A 27636-nucleotide genomic window follows, 5' to 3' on the forward strand; every position below is an offset into this window, starting at 1 on the left:
TGAAGGAGGGGGTAACCTTGTTCAAAAAGAAATGTACTCATTTACCTTCCTTATGTAACTGTCACCCCTCTGTATCTCACCTTTACAATACATTTTTAAAGAAAGAATCAGCTTTAGCACAGGAAGGGGAACCCATGAAGTTCCATGAATGGAACAGAAAGTCTGGGGTTTGAAGAGTTCAAGGCAGTTATGATCCATAAGCTCAGGAATCATGCAAGAGAGAAAAAGAAAGGACCCTCCAGAAATCCACATTAACTTCTCTTTGAATCTCTGACAGTGTTGACTGATTAATGCATACACATGAAGAAGCTACCTCAGTTCAGGAAAAGTATCACCTGAAAGAAGTAGGCATGGCAAACCACAATAATGGATCAAGGACCCAAATAGCAACAGTCTAATAAGATCTGCCTCCTAAACAAGGTTTTAAAACCAGTCTTGAAAAAGCAAAATATTTCAAAGTAACTAAGGTACATGGAGTTAAAGGAACAAAAGTGAATCAAGTGCCCAACTATATAGAATTAAGATGTCTAGCATCTAGTAAAAAATTACCAGAGCTAATGGCTAGAATCCTAGCTACTCAGAAGACGGATATTTGAGGATTGCAGTTCAAAGCCAGCTCACAGAGGAAAATTTTCCAGATTGTTATCTCCAATTAGCTAGCAAAAAGGCAGAAGTAGAGTGATGACTCAAGACATAGAGCAGCAGCCATGAGAGAAAAAACTGAGTGCAAGTGTGAGGTCTTGAGTTCAAGCCCCAGTATGTGCACACACACATACACACACACACATACATAACCAGGCACACATGCAAAGAAGCAGGAAAATACAAATCATAATGAGGAGAAAATATAGTCAATAAAAATGGATCAGAAATTATACTGATAATAGAACAGGTCATTAAAACACCTATCATAAATATTATTGTTATATAGTACATAGCCAACAAGATATAGCAGGTGCATGATACAGAAAACAATAAAAGACAAATTGAATTTCTGCAAATGAAAAAGACACTGGATGAAGTTAATAGTAGATTAGACACTGTGGAAGAAAACAATCAATGACCTTAAATGTATTACAACAGAAATTATTCAAAATCAGTCACAGAGAGAGAAAAGGACTGGGAAAAACAAATATTGTTAGTGGGAACAGGATGATTCTAAGCAGGTTAATGCTTATGCCACTTAAGCCTCTGAAGGAGGAGAGGCATGGGGAGGGGGCAAAGTATGGAAAGAAACAAAAGGCAACATTTGCTCAAATCTGATGAAAACCATACACAAGTACATAATGAAAGAGAAACACTTTAAAATTATTTTAAAAGCAACAGAGGGAAAAGATCGGCCAAGAAAAAAACGAAAATAGTAAGATGGACAGCTGACTTTTCATTAAAAACAAAGCAAGCAAAATCAGTGAAAATTTCCGTCTCAATGGAGCTGAAAACAAACCTAGTGTTTTCCCGGATTTCTTTTCTTTTGGCGGGTAAGAAGGCATATTTGAACTCAGGATTTTACATTGGCCAGATTAGTGTGTTACACTGAGTCACACCTCCAGTTTTTGTTTTTGTTTTTTACTAGATTTCTATGTATAACAAAAACAAAGCAGTTTTTCAGGGGAAAATTAAAAGGTAGAAAATGTATAGCTACCAGATCAGACTTAAAACAATGTGGGTGAAGTATACTATTTTCCCTGAAAGACATGTATTTTCATAGCCTGTTAAGATATCAAGAGGAAATATGTATCCTAAATACTGTCATAGCTGTTAAATAAATTATTTTACCATGAACGTTTTCCCATATGAGGGTGTGAGAACAGTTATAAATTTCAGGCCCAGATAATTTCTTTGGTAAATTCTACATTTCTTTATGGCAGCAATAGTGCCAATTATGAACAACTTTTGGGAATGTGCTAGTACTTGAACTCAGTGCCACTCATTCTTGCTGGACTTTGTTGCTTGAGGCTGGTGCTCTACCACTTGAGCCACATTTCCACTTCCTATCAACAATTTAATTTTAAAAAATTAGACAGGAAGAAACATACCCAACTCATTCCAAAAGGCCACATTCCCTAATAACAAAACCAAAGGCTAATATAGAAAAACTATAAATAATATACCTCATGCACATAGATACAAAACTTCTTTAAAAATTTTAGCTAATACTTGAATTAAAGTGTTTCACTCATTTTAAATACCACAAATCAAAAGGGATAAAACAATCCTGGTCAAATGAAATTTAATCCCAGACTATGAGGTTGCTTTTAGATTAAAAAATAAATCAAGTAAATTTTACTTCTTAATACACAATAAAAAGATCAGAACATACAGTCATCCCAATAAATGTATATAAGGAATTTGACCAAATTCCATGTCTAATTAAGTTTAAAAAAACCTCTCAGTAAAATAAGTATAAAACTGTATCAAATTGACTTTTTTTTAAAAGGCATCTATGATCAACCTCCATCTATGATTGTAACTAATAGTAAAAGGTTATATGCTTTTACCAAGGACTAGGGAAAAGGCAAAGATATCCATCGCTATTAGCTCTTCCACCAATACTAGACACACCAGGCTCTATTTAGCTTATGAGATAGAACGCCTCTTACTTTGATTCAACATTGTACTGGTAGTTCTAGCCAGGGCCAAAGGGCAAGAAAAACAAAGAGGCAATTCAGATTAAGAAAAAGAAATCAAAGACTGAGGTTGGAGAGAAATGGACAAAAGAAAACTCCTTAAGTTTAGAAAGACTCAGGGGACATAGTGTCAATGTTCAGAAATCAATTGCCTTTTCAACTTGTTATAAGCATGCAATTGCAAATTGAAAAAGCAATACTACTTACAAGTGTATCAAAAATATTAGATGCTTGAATATTAATTGCACAAGACCTGCACATTTAATTTTGCAAAACATTGCTAAAATTAATTAAGGAAAACCTCAATATGTGAAAAGATACTCCTTGCTCACAGATCAATATTGTGACGATGTTGCTTTTCTCCCATATGATCTATCCAGTTTAAATACAGTTGGCATTAAAATCCTAATAGTCTTTTTTTCTAGAAAGTGACAAGCTAATTCTAACGTATATGGAAATGTAGGGCTACAACTAGGGTAAAGCATGTTTGGAAACTTAAAGAGAGAATTTCTCTAATTTTTTTATTATTATGTTCTTTAATTGTGAAAATACCATATGGAGGGGTTACAATTACATGAGCAATGTAATGAGTACATTTCTTATCAAGCATTGTTGCCTCCTCCTTTGTATCATCCATACTCCCGTGACTTGCTCAATGAAAATGTGAAGGACATTGAAAGGTGAAAATAAAGATTAAAATTAAAAAGGTACTCCATTTTCTTGAAGACTACCTATAAAGCATGATTATTAAGAGAGAGTGTCTTTAGTGGAGAGATAGACATGTAGGTCAATGAAAGACGATGACAAGTTCAAGGCTAGATCCATATGTTGAAGGTCAATCAATTTTTAGAAAAGTTCCCAAAGAAGGAAGAGTAACATTTTCAACAACTGATACTAGAACAATGTAAATATCATGTGCAAAAAAATAAAAATTAACCTCAACCCTTACCTCACATCATATTAAAAATTAATTCATAGTGTATATAGTAACATGAATGAATTTCAAATCATTAGCTGAAAGATGCACAATAGACAAAATTACATATTGCATTATTCTAGTGTATAAAATTCTAGAAATTACAAATTAATCTTTAGTGACATTTTGCCTGGGAATTGGTGGAAAGAGAAATTCATTGTGTGGCATGTAAGGAATGTGCAGTAGGTAGTACAAATGTTCTTTTTGTGTGTGTGTGTCAATGTGTATGCCAGTCCTAGGGCTTGAATACAGGGCCTGGGCACTGTACCTGATCTATTGTGTGAAAGATTAGAACTCTACAACTTGAGCTACAGCTCCACTTTTGACTTGGGGGGGAGGGGCGGTAACTGATTGGAAATAAGCGTCTCAGGGATTTTCCTGCCCAGATTGGCTTCTAATTGATTCTCAGATCTCAGACAAATGTTCATTATTTTTGTGGTGGTGGTAGTTTTATAAGAGTCTATATCCAAACTACACCTGTACCCATCATATTGTACAGGATTTTTTAAATGAAAATTATACTGTAAGAAGATTATTAAAAAGTATGAGTGCAGGCACCAGAGTCAGACTAACTTCAATCACCTTCAGAGCTGATATAGAAAATTCCACTCACCCCACACATACCTTAAAATCTCCATTTCTCTTCCCCAACATTAAACACATGTTAGGCACCTGCCTTGGACTAGTAATTTGTCTTCTCCATATATCAGTATATCAGCAAATCTCTATACATCTAGCCAATTGAGCAGGACAGACAAATGGAAAGAGAAAGGGTGAATGAATGCAGTCACAGTATATAATGAGTATATATGAAAATGGAGCTAGATAACTCCAGAGGATGCATGGCATTAGAATAGATATGGGGAGAAGGATGGGAGGGATGACACTGATCAAGATGCACTGTACTCAAAACTAATATGAATTGAAACCCCTCTGTACAACTTAAGTATAATAAAAATATCAAGAAAAAAAGACTTATTAGCTGGGCACCAGTGGCTCATGCCTATAATCCTAGCTACTTAGGAGGCTGGGATCTGAGATTTGAAATACAAAGCCAGCCCAGGAAGGAAAGCCCTTGAGACTCTTGTCTCCAGTAGACTACTCAGAAAAAGCTAAGACTCAAGTGGTAAGGTGCTCATCTTGAGCAAAAGAAGCTCAGAGACAGCACCCAGGCCCTGAGTTCAAGCCTCAGGACCACCACCACCAACAACAAAGACTGATTATTTAAGATAATAAATAAAATGCAAGATTGGCCCTGCTTTACATCAACTTGGTCAGCTACTTAAGGATCAGAACCACTCCTTTGATAAAGGTATGAATCCTCCTTAACAACCTAATCATGTCTTAAAGGTCTTATCACCTTACAATACTGTCAGATTGGAGATCAAGTTTCAAACAAGAATTTTGGATTAGAAAATCCACATCAAAACCAAAGCAATATCATTTCCAGGTCTGTGAGTGAGACTGAAGGAACAAAAACCCAATGGGTTATAGAGTCCTTCATCCTGAAGTCAACGCTCAGGGGAGATGAAATGACATTTCATAGCAATCTGAACAATTAGGTTAAATCGAACATTTCTTTTAAGGCACCAAGCTTTAATGATATGAAATTCTATAGAAGTGCCTGATCCAAAAGTCTGGTATCTGGAGGAAATGGCTTAGAATTTCTGGACTCCAGAAGTTTTCACACACCAAGAGGATTTGAAAAATCCTGAAGAATCAAAATTGCCATGCACACGTGCGCGCACACACACACACACACACACACACACACACACACACACACACACACACACATACACACACACAGTCCACAGGATTTAGGGCAGAATATGACTTTGGGGAAGAAGTTGAATCTGGTTCTGCTTCTATTATGCTTCTTCCCTGAAAACTTCCAGTGCTCTCTGAGAGCCCTTGTTTATTGGCTGAAGAGGCCCAGCCATGTAATTATGGCCTTAAACAGGCAGGATTCTCAAGGTTTAATTATTAAACCTTCTCTCCATTGTCTCTTCTTCACCCTTTGAACCTGCTCATTCATTCCTTTCTGTTGGATAAAAAATTTGATTTGTAGGGCCAGGCACCAGTGGCTCACGCCTGTAATCCTAGCTACTTAGGAGGCTGTGATCTGAGGATCCCAGTTCAAAGCCAGCGGGGGGCAGGAAACTCCATGAGACTCTTATCTCCAATAATGGTTTCCCTTATTTACAATTACTAGTATATGTCTGGGACTAGCAGAAATGGTCAGATAAGTTGATGTTAGGCAAAATGAACCCCCAGGTAAGTATTCAAATGTTATTTTTTCTTTCTTGCAATTGTTTCTAACACATTTATAAGACGATTTCTTTCTTGTTTTGTATGTCCCTCCTCAACGATAAACCCCTGCTTTCACTGTATTTGATGTTGGTATACTTTGTGGAGGGGAAGGGAAAAAACAAATTGTTTAAATAGGGATACAGGTGGACCCATTGCAACAATGAGATGTACAAGACATGTCAAAAAACGAACTTTACAACTTTTTTGGGGGGGAGGATGGGAAGGGATGGGAAGGGGAAACAAAGGAGGAGGCAGCAATGCTTGATAAGAAATGTACTCATTACCTTGCCCATGTGATTGTAACCCCTCTGTACGGTATTTAAAAAAAAAAAAAAAGAAAGAAACCGAAAGTCGCACTGTGGCTCAAGCGGTAGAGTGCTCACCTAGAGCTGAAGAGCGCAGGGACAGCGCCCAAGCCCAGAGCTCAAGCTCCACGACCGACAGAAAAAATAAATAAATTGATTTGTTGTTGTGTTTCTGGGTCTCTATTGAGAAAATTTCAGCCTGTGCCAAGGAGCCCTAGAGTTTCTCCTATTCCTTCTTATAATGTTTTCGGGGAATCTGCTTTTATTTCGAGGTCCTTGATCTATTTGGAGTTGGCTCTGGTGCAGGGTGATATATACAGGTCTAGCTTTACTTTTCTACAAGTGCTTAACCAATTTTGCCACCACCATTTCCTGAAAAGGCGATCTCTCTTCCATTCTATTTCTTTAGCTCCTTGTCAAAGATCAGGTGTCTATAGGTCTGTGAGTTCATTTCTGGGTCTTCAGTCTTACTCCATTGCTCGTGTAACTTGTAACCCCTCTGTACAGTATCCTTACAATAAAAACAATTTGAGCAAGTTTCATGATTTTTTAATCTATTCTTAATTAACCAAAAGTTCTGTGTTTCTGTAAATTGAAGCCAAGTTTTGCTTCAAAATGTTCTACTTCAGCATAATAGCTGGAAGATTGATTTAAGTCAACAAAAACCAGCCTAGGTATTAGCCTGTTGATTGTGGAATTTAATTTATTTAACAGCGCTTTCACCAACCTAAGTTTCTAACAATGGTGACAATTTGCATAAATTCTGATTCTTTTAAATGACCAAATTCCTTCAAATACAAAATGCTAAATAGTATACCCAATGTTATTTATGATGTTACATATTTCATTGAAAATAGTACTATATCACAAAACTGGTCCTGATCATTAAAAAAAAAACTCAATCTAGCAAAATAAACTATATAGATAAGACTTTAAAAGGATCTTGACCTGTGAACTTGTATTTTTATCCTGCTATTATAGAATAATCACAAGGAATTGGCTGTTTTTATCTACTCTCATTTCTGTTACTCTTCTCACTCGATCCTCGCCTCACCACATACACACACATAGAGGCAAGCAACACTTTATACTCTGGAAAAATGTATGTCATTCTCTCTCCCAAGATATTCCCTTTTTAAAACTAGGTAACAAACCCTAGTTACTCAGGAGGCTGAGATCTGAGGATCACGGTTCAAAACCTACCAAGGAATACAAACCCAAGACACTCTTATCTCTAATCAACCAATAAGAATCCAGAAGTTGAGCTGTGACTCAAATGCTAGAGCTCTAGCCTTAAGGAAAAACAAACAAATAAACAAAACAAACAAAATAAAAACAAAAAAAAAAACCCTAAAGGACAGGCGCCAAGCCCCTCAAGTTCAAGCCCCACTACTGGCACATACATATATAAACACACACACACATAAATATATACCTATACACCCATATATACATACTTATCATAGATATACATGTGTGTATATAGACACTCACATATACATACATACATACATACATACATACATACATACATACATACATAGGAACTAAGTGGTGGTAACAGCTGTTGGCCAAGAAGTTTTCCTGCAGAGGTCGGGAGATGGAGGAGGAGCCTAATGGTCCCACCCATAGGATACACTCACCTCCAGAGTAGAATAGCAGAGAGAAGGCTGCTGGCTATTTAGGAAGTCTGGTCCCCAAGAAAAAAGAAATCATCATTAACCCATTTGTTGTCCAGTGTGGGTTGGGACATATTGAGTGCCCACTCAGATCTCCCTGTGTATTATTATTATTATTATTAAATTGACACATAACAGTGTATGAATCTATGGCATACCACGAGGTACTTAGAAATATGTGAGCTGTGGAGAACGATTAAGTTGATTGGCATTTTTTTTTGCACGTAAGTTCTTCTGTGATAAGAACACTTAAAATCTACCGTCAGTAATGTTGAAAACTGCAATTCACTGTTACAGAATACAGCGATGATATTGTACACAAGCTCTCCTGAGCTAGTCATCCTGTCTAATTGACATCTCCTGTCCTTTGACCACCATTGCCTCAAGCCCTACCCCATCCCCTAGCGAGCACCATTCCACTTCCTATTTCATTGAGTTCAACTCTTTTGAATTCCACATCTGAATGAGATTGTATCCTACTTGTCTTTCGATGCTTGTTTGATGTCACTTACCATAGTGCCCTCAGGTGCATCTATGCTGTCATAAAAGACAGGATTTACTTTGCTTTTTAAGGAAGAAAAGTGTTTCATAGTGTGTATGTACCACATTTTCTTTCTCCAGTACGCTGATAGACACTTGTCTTGCCTGTTATGAATAGTGGAATAGCACTATGATCAACATGATAATACAGATGTCTCCTTTAAATGCTGCTTTCATTTCCATTTAATTTTATTGCTATAATTTTATTTCTCTAAGTAGTTGTACAAAACAGCTGTTGCTACTTAAAGATAATAGTTACACTAGGTCATTTTATAACTATAACATATCTTCACTAATGTCACCCTTCATTTCCCAACCCCACCTGGCCCCTCGATTTTCCTAGTTCTGTTTTCACATAGATACACTGAATATTATCGCTGCATTCTCCCACTCATTCTCTCTTCATTTGTCTACTCCCCACTCCTTTTTACCTTACAACCCCCAACATCTTAAGTTCCAGCTTTCTAGTATTCATTTTGTTAGTTGGTTGTAAGTTAGCCATTCACAGGAATGATACCACTAGCATCCTCCCTTGCACATGCTATGCTTTAGTTAATACCTTTGTGTATCTATGCATATAGCACTATGTATGTTTACATATATGCTTATAAATTAGAGCTAACTTCCACAGAAAAGAGAAACCATGCATCCTTTGTCTCTCTGGGCCTGACTTCACTTAACATATTTTTTTCCAGGTCCATCCATACCCAAACCCTTTCCTTTGAATATGCACCCAGTAGTGGGATTTCTGGGTCTACAGAGTTCTTTCAGTGATTGATCTTAGTATATAAAACCCAATGTCCTTTGCAAAACTTTCATGAGAACAAAGAGAAAGTAATTCTGTTATAATGGATCAAACTTCTTGCCATTCCTTTGAGTTCATGGACCAATTTCTTTTGAGGAAAAAAAAGGTCTATAAAGAGTCTCATGCAGGGCCTGGCACATAGTAGGTAAGTGGTAATGTGAGCTCCCTTGCTTCTGATGACAAGGGCCAGCTCAGGGTTGTTGCAGGAAAGAAGAAGAAGGTTAGGGATAAGGACAAGGGCCTACAGACCCCATTCATTTCACCAGGCACACTCTTCAGTACTATTTAAATGGAAGAAATGCTGGGCATGTGGGAGGCAGCAGCTGGCTCTTCTACCACTGAAAAAAAGTCAGAAGCTGAAAAGCCAGACAGCATACCTGCAGGAAACTAGCATCCTACTTGCTCACATCCTACATCCTACAGCCTTACTCCCTGCAGGAAACTAGTATTCTAGCATCAGTCACCTGCAGGAAACGAGTATCCTACTTCTTCATCCTCACCTCCTACATCCTACATTCTCACTCTGCTTTCTGAATGCCCATGGTATGCATCTGGAATTCTTCAGCCAGCTCTAAGACAGGCTACTCTCTTGTACAGAATGCTCCCTGGTTTGAAGGAATAGAAAAGCAAAGGGAAGTTGAATCTCTTGACTCTGTGAACCCTCAAACATCACATAAAACACTCCATAGCAAGATGCTCTGGTGGTTTGAATAATGTGGTGCCTCTGTTTCTGCCTCTCACTTTGGTAGGTCTCTCCTTGAATAGCTCTATCCCCCAGGGGTCTACATGAAGTCAGCACCCCTATGTGTATACGTGTATGCACATGCACACATACACACATGCTCTCCTCTCCCTCTCCACATGCTGTAACATTATCATCCAGCATGGCAAAGGGAGGTGTAATAACAGGGTAGAAAGCACAGGTAATAAGGCCTTTCTGGCACAAGCAGCAAGTTCATCTGAATCCACCGGAATCCATTTGTGGGAAGAGCAATGGATTAGAATGCAGAAAGGTAGATTGCTAACCTTTAGTTTTCAGATACATTCACTGCATGTGGTAATTAGAGCTATTTTTAAAACTCCCTCAAGTGTCAGCACACCCTTTCTGAAGCATTCTTCTGTCAAAACTCAGCAAAATGGCAATACCATTTGTTGGGAACAGTTGAATCATATCTATAAACATGGAGTCTGAGGCCCTGAGGAAAAGTAAGTTGTCTGTCTGCAGGAACTTTTAGTGAATTGTAGTAGAGAGGTCCTCACAGCCTGACCAGCTGTAGTTTCATGACCCATAGACACCTCTCTGAGGGCAGGGGACACTGTTCCAGATTCGATTTTTTTTTTTTTGGTTACTGTTGCTAGTACTGGGTTTGAACTCACAACTTTGCATTTTCTTAGCTTGCTCACTCAGCCCACACTCTAAACCTGAGTCATACCTCCAGCCCAGCTTTTATTTGCTGGTTATTTTAGAGATGACTTTGCTTAGGCTGACATCAAGCCACAGTCCTCTGAATTTTAGCCTCTTGAGGATCTAGGATTACCGGTGTGAGCCATTCACCAGCACCATGTCTTAACATTTAATTCCTTTTTTTTTCATTTTTTCATTTTTAATTTTTTGTATATATATATATATATATATATATATATATATATAGTAAAAATATTGTACAGAGGAGTTACAGTTACATGAGTAAGGTAGTGAGTACATTTCCTATTGAGCATTATTACCTCCTCCTTTGTTTTTCCCCTACCATATCTTCCTTCCCTATCTCCCCAACTCCTCCCCCCCCCCGAAGTTGTAAAGTTTTTCAACATACTGTCTTGTACATCTCATTGTTACAATGGGTCAACCTGTCTCCTTATTTCAGCATTTTGTTATTTCCCTTCCCCTCCCCAAATTAGAAAAATGTATATACAAGATGCAGGGCACTGGAATCAAATACAGTGAAAACAGGGGTTATACCATGGGGGAAGAACATACAAAAGAAACAAAAAACTCACATGGTACATTATAAATACATTAAAAACAACAGCAAGAAAGAGTCCTAACATTTTTAATGAGCACATATTGGTTGTACAAAGGGAATTCATGGTGATATTTCTATACATGCTTAGATCCGAAGGCCAAATTCATGGCCCCTTCAACTTTTCTCAACAGTTCTTAAATTGATTTCAATAGGTTTCATTGTTCTACTTTCATAAATGCATATGAAGTACTTTGACCACATTTACTCTTATAAACTTTGATGATTTACCTTTTCCTGGTATACACACAAAATCCTGTTATATATTCCTGTTGTTCATTTTCTCCAGTGTATATTAATTATGCAAAGAGACTTCATTGTGGTATTTCACACACACATACATATTAGTCAAATTAATATACTCCATTTGTCTCTTCCTCCCTGTTCCCCTCCCTCCCTCCCTTCCTTTCTTTTTCTTTTTAAATACGTTTTTAATTGTAAAAATACTGTACTGAGGGGTTACAGTTACATGAACAAGGCCATGAGTACATTTCCTATCCTCCTTTGTTTTTCCTCTACTCTCCCTTCCCTCCCACCTCCACAACTACACTCCCCCCCACCTAAATTGTAAAGTTTGTTTTTCAATGTAGTCAACCTGTATCCCTATTTAAGCATTTTGTTTTTCCCCTTCCCCCCCCCCCCCCCGCAACTAGAGAAGTGTATATACAAGATGCAGGGCACCGACATCGAATTCAGTGAAAACAAGAGTTATACCATGGAGGAGGAACATACAAAGAAATTTTAAAAATCATATGGTACATTATAAATACGTTAGGAACAATAGCAAGAAAGGAAAAAAACCACTGGGTCCCTATCTTGGAGTTCATTTCACTTAACATCATCTTATCTGGTCATATGTTCATAGCTTTTGACCTTTTCTGCTTGTCCCAGACATATAATAGTTATTGCAAATAAGGGAAACCATAGGACCTATGTTTCTTTGGGCCTGGCTTACTTCACTTAATATAATTTTTTCCAATTCTTTCCATTTCCGAACAAATGGGGCAATGTCATTCTTTCTGATGGAGGCATAGAATTCATATATATATATATATATATATATATATATATATATATATATATATATATACATGATCCATTCATCTACTGAGGGGCATCTGGGTTGGTTCCATACCATACTAAAGCTCTCTTCCTTCCCCCCGCCCTCTGTCTCTCTCTCACTCTTTTTCTCTCGTGTGTGTGTGTGTGTGTGAGTGTGTGTGTGTGTGTGTGTGTGTGTGTGTGTGTGTGTGTGTGTGTGTGTGTGTACCAGTACTGGGGCTTGAACTCAAGGTCTTTTACTTTCACTTGGCTTTTTTCCTCAAGGCTGGTACTCTACCAATTGAGCCACTGATCTACTTCCAGCTTTTTACTAGTTAATTAGAAATTAACCATTTTTTTTCACAGATTTTTTTGCCTGGAGCTAGCTTCAATTTGTGATCCTCAGATCACAGCCTCTTTTGTAGCTAGAATTACAGATGTGAGCCATCAGTCCCCAGCTTCTGTTTCCATAGACACAATGCACTTTATTCACCCCACACCACTCACTTACCCTCTCTTCACACAGTCCCAAGTAACAATTATATTCTTTCTTTGTATGCACGCGCGCACACACACACACACACACACACACACACACACACACACACACACACACACACACACCCCTCGTAGTTATTCAGTAGATGTGTGTTGAATGAGCCATGGCTTGTCAAAATGGTAGAGAGACAGGACACTTAAGGAAAAGCTAAGGACTGCTAACAAAAGTCAGCCTGGATTCTCTGGGCTGTTCAAAGAAGAAAAGACCATGAAACACACTGATAGGTGTTGGAAGAAAGACCTGAGTACTTTCAGCTGAGCTTTAACTGATGCACAGTAATTTGAAAGGCCGAGACAGGGAGAATTACAATCCTAGTAAACCCATATTTCAGTCTGAAAGGACACAACTGAGATTCATCCAGGTGCTGAGCCAAACCATGTTCCAATCCCATGTGCTCTGACCTAAAATCAGTGCTGAAATCTCAGTGTTTTCTCCATTCAGATGCCAAGGCAACCTGTCCTGTGGATATTAAGTATTTACTAATAGAATGCTTGCTATCCACTTGAACCCATATTTGGCCACTTTCTGTATATGAGCTCATAATAAACTCTAAGGCTCTCCTAGAAAGACTGCATTCCCAAAGATTGTGACCTAGACCCCAACAATATGTCAGTCCTGTTCTCCAATCAAACCATTGGTGCAGCCTCAGATTTCCCTTCCATGGGTTCTGAAAAGGCTAATGGTTAATGTACAGCAACAATGACCTCAAGTATCTTTAACCATAAATGTTAGGTCTTACAGGGTCCCTTTGGTTGAGAAAGAAAAATAGTTTGTATTCTGATTAAGGGGTGGAAATGTGTTACCAGTAAACAGTTGATTTTCTTCAGGTTCTCCTTGTGTAACCCTATTAGCTTGTTTGCATGAGAATCTTTCCTCTCTTCTACAAGGATTTCAAAACAAGGTGCCAATATGCAAACTAGTCTAAAAGAAAGAAATCTAATAATAAATAACAAAAGATTCCTAGCAAAACTCTCCTTAATTAGAACTGTATCACTTCTTCCAAATTATGAAAAACACAAGGATTGCAAGTGTGCAGTCATGCATTCAGGATTCAGAATGCTGGATGTGGGGCAGTGGAAAGAATGGACAGGCAGTGTGGCATAGGTACATAGTTCTTAAATTTGGATTCACTCAAATCTAAATTCAAATCTGAATATGACCATTTATGGGTTATGCCATTTTAAAAAGCCATCCTGAGCCTACTCAGGAGGCTGAGATCTGAAGATTATGGTTCAAATCCAGCTCAGGCAAGTAAGTCTGTGACACTGATCTCCAATTAACCACCAAAAAGCCAGAAGAGGAGCTGTGACTCAAGTGGTAGAGCACTAGCTTTAAACCAAAAAAGCTCAGCACCAAGAACTGGCACAAAAACAAACACCATGGAAGTCACCCCATCTCTCTTTGTCTTTTTCCTTATTTGTGGAATGGAAGACAGGTAAACTTGTGGTCCATGGGGACTCTGTCTTTCAACCAGGTCATTGTCCTCCAGGTCCCAGTAGCAGCACGGAGACAAACAGTCTCTCTCTCCCTGTGGCATGCTGCCTTCACTTGGCTGCCAGGACTCTACTTCTACCTGGGCTCTTCTACCTCAAGCTGCTCCTCCTCAGACTCCTTTGCAGGTCTCCACTCCTTTCTCTGGCTTGCCATTCTTCTCTGTACTCTTTAGAAATGGGCCTTCCCTATTAATGATCTCATGCACTTGCGCCATATTGAAATCTACTATAGGCTACTAGTTCCTAAATTCTAATACCAGCATTACCTTCCTCTGACCCTAAGCCTACATGGCTGCATCTTCCACATGGTTGTCCAAGATATCTCAAAAGGAAAATGTTCAAGCCAGGATCGGTGGCTCATCCTTGTAATCCTAGCTACTCAGGAGGCTGTGACTTGAGGATCACAGTTCAGGCCAGCCCATAGAGGAAAGTCATGTCTCCTATTTCCAGCAAAAAGACAGATGAAGAACTATGGCTCAAGTGGTAGAATGCTAGCCTTGAGAATAAAAGCTCAGATAGAGCCCCCAAGTCCTGAGTTCATGTCCCAGGACAAGCATACACATACAACAACAACAACAAAACCAACATTTTCAAATCCAGCTTCTTATCTTCTCTTTCCAATATGCAGCTTTCTAGTCCTCTCATCTCCAGAAATAACTTCTCTTTCAGGTTCCTCAAGTTGAAAACAAAAACTGAAAACCCTACACAAACAAAATATGTGGAATTATCCTTCAAGTCTCTCTTGCTCTCTTAACCCATATGTGATCCAGATAATCTTATCTCCAACTACCTCTACACCCTTCCTCCTATTGCTACATTCCCAGTAACATCCTTTTTCTGCCAATATATCCATCATAGTCTGTTAATTGTCCTGCTTTCCCCCATCCCTACTCCACTCATCTCTTTTAAAAAGATCTTTTTTTTTCTGCCAACACTGGGATTTGAACTCAGAGCCTCACACTTACCAAGGACTACCACTTGGGGGTGTCTTATTTTTCCCTTTGCTTTAGTTTATTTTTGATATCGTCTCTTGCATTTCAGAGGCCAGCCTCAGGCTGAAATCCTGCTACCTCCACCTTCCAAGTAGCTGAGATTATAGGTATGTACTATTACACGCACCCTCCCTAAAATCTCTTAAGATAGTCCTCTATTGCATATTTAAAAATAAATCATGTCTTCTTACTGTGTTTCCCTAAATCTTTGACTTACTTCTCAGTTCATACGGAATAACAGTCATACCATGGCCAAAATGACCCAAATGACCTCTTGCCAGATGAGACAGGAGAATAATTTTTGCCCAGTATTTGAAAAAAGAAAACCTAAGCAATATGTCAAGACCCTATATATTAAAGGAAAAGTCAGGAGCCACGAAACCACAGATAGTTTTTTGAGCAGAGGAAATGGAGGGTTTGCTGGTACTAGGGCTTGAACTCAGGGCTTGGGCACTGTCCCTGCGGGGATTTTTTTGCTTACAGCTAGCACTCTAGTACCTGAGCCACATCTCCATTTAGGGCTTTTATTTTGGTGGAGTTAATTGGAGATAAGAGTCTGACAGACTTTCCTGCATGGTCTGGCTTCAAACCATAATCTCAGATTTCAGCTTACTGTGTAGCTAGAATTACAGCTATAAGCAATGAACACTCAGTGAAAACTGGAAAGTTTGTAAACCAAATAAAATAATAAATATGATATCAGAACATGATCAAGATGGAAAGAAATCCCTATTAGATTTATCCTTCCTCCTTGCTTAAATAATTAAAAACAAACTAAACTAAATTTATGAAACTATAGTTGTTTTTTTTAACACAGGCAGCAGGCAGTGAAGGATAGTGACCTTTTAAGACAGGAAGAAAAGTGCTTATTGTGACTAAATTGGCATAGTATCCCAGGAGAGTTCCCACATCGTGGTACAGAGAAAACAGAGAAAGCATGCTGAACCCAGTCGACTCAGGCCATGAAAGATATGGGCTGAAGAGACTGACTACATGTAACATATACAAATAATCTTTATGAAAATAATTACATAAAGGCCCGAAAAGGATAAACAAAAATACACAAGTGCCATATATTTATACTATAAGTATAATGATATAATGGTGCATAGAAGTAGATCAGGATAAATGAAAGCCCTACCTCTGATTCTCCTTGTGCCAGGGTTCTGAATCTACAGATTCAAGTAACCATACATAGAAAATTTTCAATTAAAAAAGTTACAATGTTTGTTGAAGTATACTATACAATTAACCTGCAATTGTACTGAACCTGGAAAGATTTTTATTTCTTTGTCATTAGTCCCTAAATGAAAAATTGTAACAACCATTTACAAAGCATTTAAGTTGTATAGGCTTAGACTGTTTTATCACTTTGCTCTATTGAGCTTTTGGGAATATGACAATTGTTACAAATCAAAGGTTTGTAGCATCCCTGTATATAACCAGCCATTGGTAGAGCATTTGCAACCACACCAAGTCACATTTGATACTTAGTAAGTTGTTTCCAATATTCTCATTAGTACTCATTCCGGTAAAAGGCTGTATTAACTGTGATCTTTAATGTTACTATTGTCATTGCTTGGGAACACCAAGAATCTCACCTATATATGAAAGCAAATTTAGCCAGAATATTGATGGCTCATGCTTATGATCTTAGCTACTCTGCAGGCTGATATCTAAAGATCAAAGTTCAAAGCCAGCCCTGGACAGAAAAGGCTGTGAGACTCTAATCTCCAGTTAACCAACAAAAAGCCACAAGTGGATGTGTGGTTCAAATGGTAGACTGCCAGCCTTGAGTGAAAAGCCAAGCAAGAGTGTGAGGCTCTGAGTTAAAGTCTCAGCACTGGCATGCATACACACACATACACACACATACATGCATACATGCACACACATGTACATGTATACACAAAGAATCTGCTAGTATATTCTTGCTCATTGATCACACACCTGATCCCCTAAGAGCTATGATGGAGATCACATAGAGATGCTTTTGTTTCCATGCCTACCAACACACCATCCATTCTGTGGTCCATGGACCAATGCATCATTGCAACTTTCAAGTATTACTGAAAGGCTGTGCTAACACCAGACAGGATGTATTTCAGGGAACAGAAAATTACTGAGGATAGAGGAAGTCACTTCATAATGATAAAGGGCTAATTAATCAAAGAAAATCCTACACATTTATATCTATGTATGAAAGCTTCAAAATATATTAAGCAACAACTGATCAAATTGCAAAATGAAATAAACACAATTAAAGTTGAATATCTTAGTAGCTCTTTCTCAATAATTGATAGAATAAATAGACAAAAAAGTCATCAAGGATACTAAAGACACACATAAAACTATCAACTCAGTCAGCCTAATTCACATTTATGGACAATTCAGGACAACAGCAGACTACACATCCTTTTCAAGTGCTCAAGAAATATCTACCAAGAAGGACAATATAACACATTGCACTGTCATCAGTCTCAGTATATTTAAAACTATTCAAGTAATAGAGACTATGTTCACTTACCACAGTAGAATTAATAGAAATTTACAACCCAAAGACAATTAAGAATGTCCCCAAATCTTTTTAAGCTAAATAACATACTTACAAACAGTCCATGGGTCAAAGAAGAAATAAAAAAGCAATATAGAAAGTATTTTGAGTTAAATACTGGACTAAGACATATCAAAATGTATGGGATGGCACTAAGTCACTTAGAAGGAAATGTAGCTCTAAAATAGGATTTTAAGTCAATAACTCTCCATTTCTCCACAAGGAACAAAAAGAAAAAAAAAATAAATTAAGGCTAATATAAGCAGGAAAAGAAAATACTAAAGACAATAGTGAAGTCAATACAAAAGAGAATACAAAGACTACTAAGAAAAGTCAGTTAAATAAAAGTCCTTTGAAATCAGTAACATCAATAAACATCTAATCAGACAGATCAAGAACAATAAGGAACCAGGCATTGTTGTGAATGGCTATAATCCCAGCTATTCAGGAAGCAGAGATCAATGGTTGAGGTTTGAGACTAGCCGGGGCAAAAAGAGTTAGCAAGCTCCCATTTCAATGAAGAGGGTTAAGTATGGTAGTGTGCTTCTGTAATCTCAGCTATATGAAATGTATAAGTAAGACGTGGGCAACAAATAAAAGACTAGTTAAAATATAACTAAAACAAAAGGGCTGGGAGCATGGCTCAAGTGTTAGAGCACAATACTAGCAGGTATGAGATCCAAATTCAAGTCCCAGTACAACCAGGACAAAGGAAAAGATAAGCAAAAAAAGAGACATATGAATACATACCATGAGAGTTAACCAATGTGTTTAGATTCATCCATCCAATATTAAGAGGAGAATAAAGGAATATTATGAACTTTATACTGACATGTTTTACAATTTAGAAGAAAGGGGAAATTTTGTGGACATATAACCAGCACTAACTCAAGAAGACATAGGTAGCAGTAGCCCATGTCTACTGAACACATTGATTCATAGTTAAAGCTTTCCTACAAAGAAAAACCTCCAGGCCCAGATGACTTTATTGTTGAGTCTGAACAAACACAGAAAAATTAACAACAATTCTACACAAACTCTTCCAAGATTGAACACTTATCAATTCATTTTTAAATTTTATTTATTTATTTTCATTTTTGTGCCAGTGCTGAGGCTTGAACACAGGCCTTGAATACCATCTCTGAGTTTCTTTGCCCAAGACTGGTGCTCTACCACTTGAGCCACAGCTTCATTTACAGCTTTTTGGTGGTTAATTGGAGATAAGAGTCTCCTGGACTTTTCTGTCTGGGCTGTCTTAGAACTGTGATACTTAGCTCTTGGCTTCCTGAGTAGCTAGGATTACAGTGGTAAGCCCATTACCTGGCTCAACTTATATATTGAGGGTAGCTTTACAGAAATTAAAAAAAAAAAAAAACAGAGAAAGATACTAAAGGAGAAAAGGTGAAATAAAAGGGCAATATCCCTTGTGAGCACAGGAAAGAAGTTCTAATCAAAATTTCTCAACTCGCCGGGCGCTGGTGGCTCACGCCTGTAATCCTAGCTACTCAGGAGGCTGAGATCTGAGGATCGCGGTTCAAAGCCAGCCCGGGCAGGAGAGACCGTGAGACTCCTATCTCCAATAAACCACCAGAAAACCGGAAGTGGCGCTGTAGCTCAAGTGGTAGAGCACTCGCCTTGAGCTGAAGAGCTGAGGGACAGCGCCCAGGCCCAGAGTTCAAGCCCCACGGCCGACAAAAAAACAAACAAACAAAAAAAAAAAATTTCTCAACTCAAGTGTGACAGAATATACTCAAGGTATGATATCATGACTAACCATCTTTAGCTCAGGGATCCCTGGGTTTCTTTAATGTTAGAAGTGAATCAATATAAAATAAACAAAAGGAAAAGAGAAAAAACACTATGGTCTCAATAGTTGCAAAAGGAACATAATTAAAAAAAAAAAATCCAGCCATGCGCTACTGGCTCACACATATAATTCTAGTTACTCAAGAGGCTGAGGACTGAGGATCATGGTTTGAAGCCAGCCTGGGAAGGAAAGTCCATTAGATTTTTATTTCCAATTAACTACCCCCCCAAAAAAGTGGAATTGTGGCTTTTGATGACAGTCTTAAGCAAAATAAAAGCTAAGGAACAGAGCTCAGGCTCTAAGTTAAAGCCCCAGGACAGGAGGAAGGAAGGAAGGACGGAAGGAAGGAAGGAAGGAGGAAGGGGAAATAGCTAAGGGACAAAAATGGGGCTGTGTCATCCTGAAGCGACTGGAACAGGTGAGAGGGACCTTGGCAGATGTGGATAGAGATCCCTGAGATCAGAAACACCAAGCAAGCACTGGGTTTGGAAAGGGCCATGTGTTCTAAGAGGAGCACATGAAATTGAACATGACTTCCAAGCAGGTAAGTCAAGAAGGCAGCTCAAAGGAAAGGTTTGCAATGGACAACATAGGTGGTGGTCATTTGCATGTGTTGGGTATGGAGAAGGGTTGAGAGCCCACTGCCAATGCCTCCCCATTCCTGAGAACCCGCCTCCACCCAAGCCTGTGGGTCTAAGTGACATGCCAGTCACTTACCGCTTCACCCACTGAGCTCAAAGGTTAGGATATCCTTCTGTGTTACTTGATAAGCATCTTAAACAATTTGTATCAAATCCTGCAGTAGTTGCATATGTCTGAAACAATCTGTCTAACAGCATTTTCTGTCTAGCCACAAATACAGCACTTCAATTTCCCATCACAATTCGTTCTTTGGGAGGCTGAGTCATACAGCATGGGCCACAAAAGAATTTCCTCTGGTAAAGACATTTGTATGCCCATGTTCACTGCTGCACTATTTAACCATCGCCAAGTTATAAAAACAGCCCAGATGCCCTTCAATGGGTGAATGGATCAAGAAAAGGTGGTATATACATACAGTGGACTCTTACTCATTCATTAGGATGAGTAAGAGATATGGAAGGATCTAGAAAAAATGCATTGAGTAAAATCAGGCTCAGAGCAACAAAGGACCCATATTTTCTCTCACATGTGGAAGTTAGATCTAAATTATGATTCTAAATATAAACATGAATGGGATCATATGCATATACACACAGACATACTAACTAAAATATGGTATACACCAGAAAGTATGACTATGGTGTAACTTTTTTGAGCAATGAATTTACTTTTTAGCAAAATGCACATGAGGAAGCTAGAGCATATTTTGTGGGAAGGTGAGGAGGTGAGGCCAAGTGGAGGGAGGCAGACAAATGGAGATAGGACATGTGGGAAAACACACATCATAATATTCAATGTACATATGGGAGAATGGAACTGGGTCCCTTGAGGAGATGGGTAGCGTTGGAAGAGAGGGGGGAGAATGATGGAAGGGGTGACATTGACCAGGATGCATTATACTCACAAACATCCATATAGAATTGAAACCGCCTCTGTATAGCTACTTAAGAATAATAAAAATACTTAAGAATTTCCTGCAGAAAGTTCTTCAGAGGACAGTTCAATAGGTGCCCATCTTCTGCATAGACAAAGGGGGCCCTAAAGAGGAGGGAATTATCCTGTGTCCATATTCCAGCTGGCACTAAAGATGCCCAAGACCAACCAGACAACCCGGAATGACCATCTTTCCTGGACTCTGTCCAAAGCCCTGTGGAGATGGAGCACTTTTCCTCACCTGATGGACAAGTCCCAGAGCCTCTCCACTGCCTCCCCCATGTCAACTGGTCATGAACAGTCAGCTTCTCCTGGAGCCATTGCCTCCATCTCTGAAGTTCGGCTTTTCATCGTGGCCGTTTTCTTTTATCCAGGGCAGGCTATGATGGGCTCCTCAATGCAATTGACTCTGCTATGTACATAGACGGTCTCTTCAAGCCCTTTGAGCCATCTACCCTTCACAAAGGGCGCTGAAGACTGTGTAATGAGCCAAATCTTGTCATTTCCTCAAAGGACTCACTCCACTGATCCCCTTGCCTGTATGCGACATTTTCTTTCCACAAATTCTTTTGAATCCCTCCTCCAAAGTAGCTCCTATTGAAGCCAATCAATGAGAATAGAGCTCTACATATGTGGTTACCAGTGTCCCCCACACTGGGGTCCAGAACCCACTCGTGAGGCCCTGGCTGTTTCCAAGGATTCCTTCTCCACAGCAAACAAGACTGTACTATGCAATACCCACCCTCAATAGAAACAGGGTTAAAAGAATACAAACAAAACATCTGCCCTGGAGTGTTTACTTTACACCTAGAAACATACTAACTGGAAGACAGAGCTACAAGAAATGAGAGGAGCAAGAGGCACAGCTGCAAAACAAACAAAAACAAAAAGGGAAAAACAGTGGAAAGGGAGCAGGCAAAAATCTGAGCTTGTTTTAGGGGCAAAGCTTCTCCAGAGAGATGGGGAACACTTTGCCAAAATGAGGAATGTGGTAAGTGCATCCCATAGATCATGCTGGAAGGTAAGCTACCATCAAATGTTTGCCCTTAACTCTCCTCTCCAAAAAAAAAATATTTTTGCCTTATTTGATCCCTAGTCACTACATGTGACACTCAGAAAAAGTGGCCGAAACTATTTGTCTATGACTCTATATTTAGATAGCTTTACATTTTTTGCAGTACTTGAAATGATATCACCCTACAAGAAGAATGGCAGATCTTTGTTTTCCACGGGGCTATGCTGTAAGGAAACAGTGCTTTTTGCTTTGTGTGCCATTTAGAGAACACTTCAGTCATTCGGCAGAAGCTGCACTGGGGTCCCTGGGTCAAAGCTTCACATTCTTTACCTTTGGATGACAAACTTCAAGAATGTCCATTGGCTATGATCAAAAGCTGGCTGAAAAGGGTCCCTACAGTAGTGTACATCAGAGCCTCAGTGACTAACTTGGGATAGAATCTGACCGTGGCTGGGTGCCAGTGGCTCATGCCTGTAATCCTAGCCACTCAGGAGACTGCAATCTGAGGACCATGGACCAAAGCCAGTCTGGGCAGAAAAGTCCATGAGACTTTTATCTCCAATTAAACAGCGAAACCTGGAAGTACAGCTATGGCTTAAGTGGTAGAGCACCAGCCTTGAGTGCAAAACACTAAGGGACAGTGCCTTGGGCCTGAGTTCAAGTCCCAGTGCCAACACACACACACACACACACACACACACACACACACACACACACATACACACATACACGATTCAATGAAGAGTACCAAAACCATGCACACAATGGTGTCATTTGGTGGATGGGATTTGAGAAACAGACAATCTTCATGAAAGAACTTACACTGAATTCCTAGTGACTTAAGAATCTGTTACAAGTGGATCAATGTTCAAAGCCAGACTGGAAAAGATAGATATCAAGACCTCTCAAAGAACAAACTGGGCACTTTGATGTACCCAAGAGTCAGAAGTAGGATGACTTCCCAGTTGAGCCCCAGGCAAAAGCAAGAGACCCTATCTGAAAAACCAACCAAAGCAAACGTGCTTGGAACTTGGCTCCTAGCAAGCACAAGACCCTGGGTTCAATCCTTGGAATTGAAAAAAAAAAAAAGAATCCCATGGGGACCATGGGATGAACCAGCAGTCAAGGCTGGTTTAACCTCTGAAACCTCAGTTTTCCTCTTTGTAAAGCAAGCATGGGTGCTGACGAGGACTAAAGATGGAAAGCATATGCAAAGTATTCTAGTGAGGACCTAGCATGGATAAAGGAATGTCAGAAGTGGCCCTTCATCTCCCAAGGAAATGAATCTGAAGGGGGAGAAGGGAGCTGAGAAAGGAGGGCACAGTGGTGTGTAGGGCCCTTCATTTTGGAGGAGGACATACCTACCCAGGAAACTTAGATGGTGGCCACTGCCTGGCCAGCCTGGGAAGAGCTGCTGACCATGTAGGTCACAGCCTTGTTCTGGGGTGAGGCTGTTCCAGGGTAGCTGTGACATCAAGAGGGGACAGGGGCACACCTGTCCTCTGATGACAGAAATGCCAGTGTGTCTGTGAGTGGAGATTATTTGAAGAGCAGTCACACTGGGATGTCTGAAGTTCAACCACCAGCCCTGGAGAGGGAGTCAGGAGCTGGCTAGGAATCCATAGGTGCTATTGGCAGGAATTCAGAGGAAAAAGAAGGAACCGGTTAGAAATATGAAACAATGAAGCATGTTTTTGAAGACTGGCCACAGAGAAGCACTGGCTATTCAACGTGCAGAAGTCATCAGGAAAGAAAAGGCAGCACCAGACATCTGACTTCAGAGACGCACGGAACGCTCCTTTTCACTGGAACAAAGGACACTAGGCTTTGAAGAACCCATAGAGGAGCCAGCAAAGCTCAGAGAATCAAACCTTGCTGAGGATCAAGGAGCTTCATGCAGGCCTTGAAAAGCAGGGAGGGGGAAGTCACATCCCTTTACCTAATTATGAGCCCAACCATCCCATCATCCACACCTCCAGAGAAACAGATGGTTACTGCGCATGTGCCGACTGGCCTGTGTAGACATGGGGCACTGAAGACGTTGAATTCATGGAAGAAAATCATGGAAAGTGGGTCCTGCAAACCTGCACATTATTAACATTTTTGTCCCCCAAACCATTTCGGTCCGATTAGCGTGGAGCTAAGGAAGACATACCCATCTTCCAGAATGAAGCCATTAGAAATAGATCTGCTCATTTGGTTGCAGCTGAAGGCCGCAGCTCTGTCTCCAAGTGCCCTCCCAGGTGCCGGCATGTGTGTGCACGGGGCCACTCTGGCATGTGCTTCCTGAAGGAGAGGGTAATTACAGCCACACCTGCCGGCTGGGAGGCCAGGGCCAGGCAGGCAGCACATGTCCCCATTCTCACTGGCATGGCCAGCCAAGGAGACACTTTCTACTTCTCCCCTTGGAAGGGAGGGGCATTGCTGTCCCTCTCTGCACGCACACACACTCACACACACAAGCCCACACATATATATATATTTACACACATACATGAATATACACTCATCATGCCCCACCTACACACAATCACATACCTACTTGTACAGATTCACACATACATGTATACCTTCACACAATACTGACACTTGTCATACCCAGGCACAGTTGTACATACCCTTATCAATCTGTAGAAGGGTGTTACATTTTATCCTCTCTTTGGTTTTTTGCTCTAACTTTGTGTCCCCAGCCTCTGACCAGCTGCCTTTCTTTCCTCACCCCTACTCTAATTCCTGATGCTACTTTTTAACTTTAGACTTTCTCATGGATACAGGTCTGGATTCTTTCAATGGCTACCATGCTAGCAACTCTCCAACCTCTTGCCTTACCAGGGTGGAGCCTGAGGAACCTTCACTCCAGCCCTTAAAGTCAGAATTGGACATGAATGAATTATTCTTCGTTTTCCCAAGAAGAAAGGGCAGGGGCTCCCTGTACATCATACCCCACACCTTTGTGGGGGGAGGGGGAGTGTTCCTTACCTCATTCACAAAGACCCAGTGGCTGTCCTTGGATGCCAAATTGGTCTCCACTGCCTGCAGAGATGAAAAAAAAAAAAGAATGTACATGAATGAAAGCAAGCCAGAAGCTGGCAGACACACTAGATAGTTGCTGAGACGAAGCTTAATAAACACAGTTCTGGCAGGAATTTTTCTTCACAAAACATGCCACCCCCCTGAGGCCTGCTCAGGCTGCCTTAGCCACAAGAGGCAGTATCTCAACACAGACTTCAGATTTGCTACAGTTCCAAGTTTTCCTGCACCAGCCTGGAGCAAGGTTAGAGGCTATAGTTCCTGCAGGCATAACAGGGCTGCCACATAAACACAGCCTCCTCTCTCCAAGCATGCAGGAAAACACCTTTCTGTACAGACACTTAGGACCTACTGTCATCATTGCCAGGAGCTATAGAACCAGGAAACTGGAACATTGGATTTGTAGCAGCTTGTCCAGCTGTGCTGAGTGACATTAAGTAAACAGAACCTCACAGCTGGGGCCTGGAGCCTCCTCCAATTCTTTAGTCTATAGGACTAGACTTTGTCTATTTTCTAGGCAATGTGTCCCAACCTCATCATTCTTTCTTCAATCCTATTTGTTAGAGCACTTGACATCTTGTGCTTGAATGGCTATTGCTCTCTCTCTCTCTCTCTCTCTCTCTCTCTCTCTTTCTTCCTCTCTTTCTTTAATTTACTTACTTTCTTTAATTTACCTGTGTTTGTGTTGGTACTGGGGCTTGAACTGGGCTTGAGTGCTATCCTTAGCTTTTTCTCTCATTGATGGCACTCTTTTACTTAAGCCACACCTCTATTTCAGACTTTTTGGTGGTTAATTTCAGATAAGAATCTCATAGTCTTTCCTGCCTGGTTGTCTTCAAACTATGATCCTCAGATCTTAGCCTCATCAGTAGCAAGGATTATAAACTTGAGTCACCAACACTCGGCTCTTTATTTCTTTCTATCTTCTCCATCTGGTTGGGGGATTACCTAAGGTCACATCTCTAAGGTCATCTAAGGGCTCCTGAATCTTGCACCAATACCAATGCATAGCAAGTGTCCAGTTCTACATTATGGAAGGTCAAAGTAGGTAGGACCTAGTTCCTTACATAGTTTCTTACATGTGATTATGAGGTTTATTTTCCAGCTAGAGGAGGTAACAATGCTTGATAGGAAATGTGCTCATTACCTTGCTCATGTAACTGTAACCCCTCTGTACAGTATTTTCACAATAAAAATAGGGATACAGGTGGACCCATTGCTACAATGAGATGTAAGAGACATTATGTCGAAAACGAACGTTACAACTTTGGCACGGGTTGGTGGGGGGGTAAGATGGGAAGGGATGGGAAAGGGAAACAAAGGAGGAGGCAACAATGCTTGATAAGAAATATACTCATTACCTTACTCATGTAATTGTAACCCCAATTACACAATTAAAAAAAAAGAAACAAAAAATCATGTGGTACATTAAAAACAACAGCAAGAAAAAAAACATAAAAAAGACAAAGAAAAAAAAGTTAGTAGAAAAAAAAAAGCCAATAGACTGAAAGAATTAGAAGAGACTGATGGTTTTCAATCATGTGTCATAAGAAGACATTGAGTTTGGCACCATGTTTCAAGCCTGTAATCCTAGATATATGTGAGGCAGAGATTGGGGTATGGTGATTTGATACCAGACTAGGAACAAAATTCTCAAGACTCCATCTATGTATGGAGTGTATGTGGTGTTGCATACCTACTCTCTCACCTATGGGTGGGGGGCACAATCACTGGGTCCAATGGTGTAGGCCTATCATTCCTAGCAAAACAGGGACACACAAACAGGAGGATCACAGTCCAAGCCAGACTGGGAATAAAGCAAGACTGTCTTTTAAATAACCAATGCAAAAATGGACTAGATGTGTGGCTCAAGTGATAGTAGTGTGCCTGCCTATCAAATGTGAGACCTTGAGTTCAATCCTGCCAAAAACAATTTTTTAAGAAATAAATAAATATTCTGAGTAAACATGTGCCAAATGCACACTGAGACCTGGGCGCTGACCCAGTTCATCTATGAACCTAGGAGAGTTTTCAGATTGCTTCTATTTACTCTTTGCCTTCTTTGCATTTTGGTCATGAAATGTTCATTATGATTTTGATTAGGAAAAAAATGCAGAAAAAATGCTCTAAAATCATCCCATAGTTTTACATGGTGAAAAGTCCCCCATTTATCCTTCCAAATTCATCCTCCAGAAATTGTTTCAAGTGTTACTTTGTAGACGCTTCTACAATCACAGCTATAAGTACTTACTTACATATGCATGTTGGACTAGGTTTTTTGTTGTTAAAAATCACAAGAGGGCT

At 39.8% G+C, this 27636-nt stretch overlaps 1 protein-coding gene across 2 annotated transcripts in view; it reads right to left on the bottom strand.

Moving 5' to 3' along the window:
• The window catches only part of Grid1 (glutamate ionotropic receptor delta type subunit 1), a 762765-nt gene that overhangs the window by 279520 nt on the left and 455609 nt on the right, over positions 1-27636 (bottom strand). For both annotated transcript variants that reach the window (XM_070020755.1, XM_070020756.1), the window contains exon 5: positions 25282-25335. In XM_070020755.1, coding sequence (XP_069876856.1) covers positions 25282-25335 — 54 coding nt within the window. The remainder of the gene's footprint in view (positions 1-25281; positions 25336-27636) is intronic.

Source organism: Dipodomys merriami, unplaced genomic scaffold (assembly GCF_024711535.1).
Source record: "Dipodomys merriami isolate MVZ:Mamm:240054 unplaced genomic scaffold, mDipMer1.0.p SCAF_14, whole genome shotgun sequence".
NCBI lineage: Eukaryota > Metazoa > Chordata > Mammalia > Rodentia > Heteromyidae > Dipodomys > Dipodomys merriami.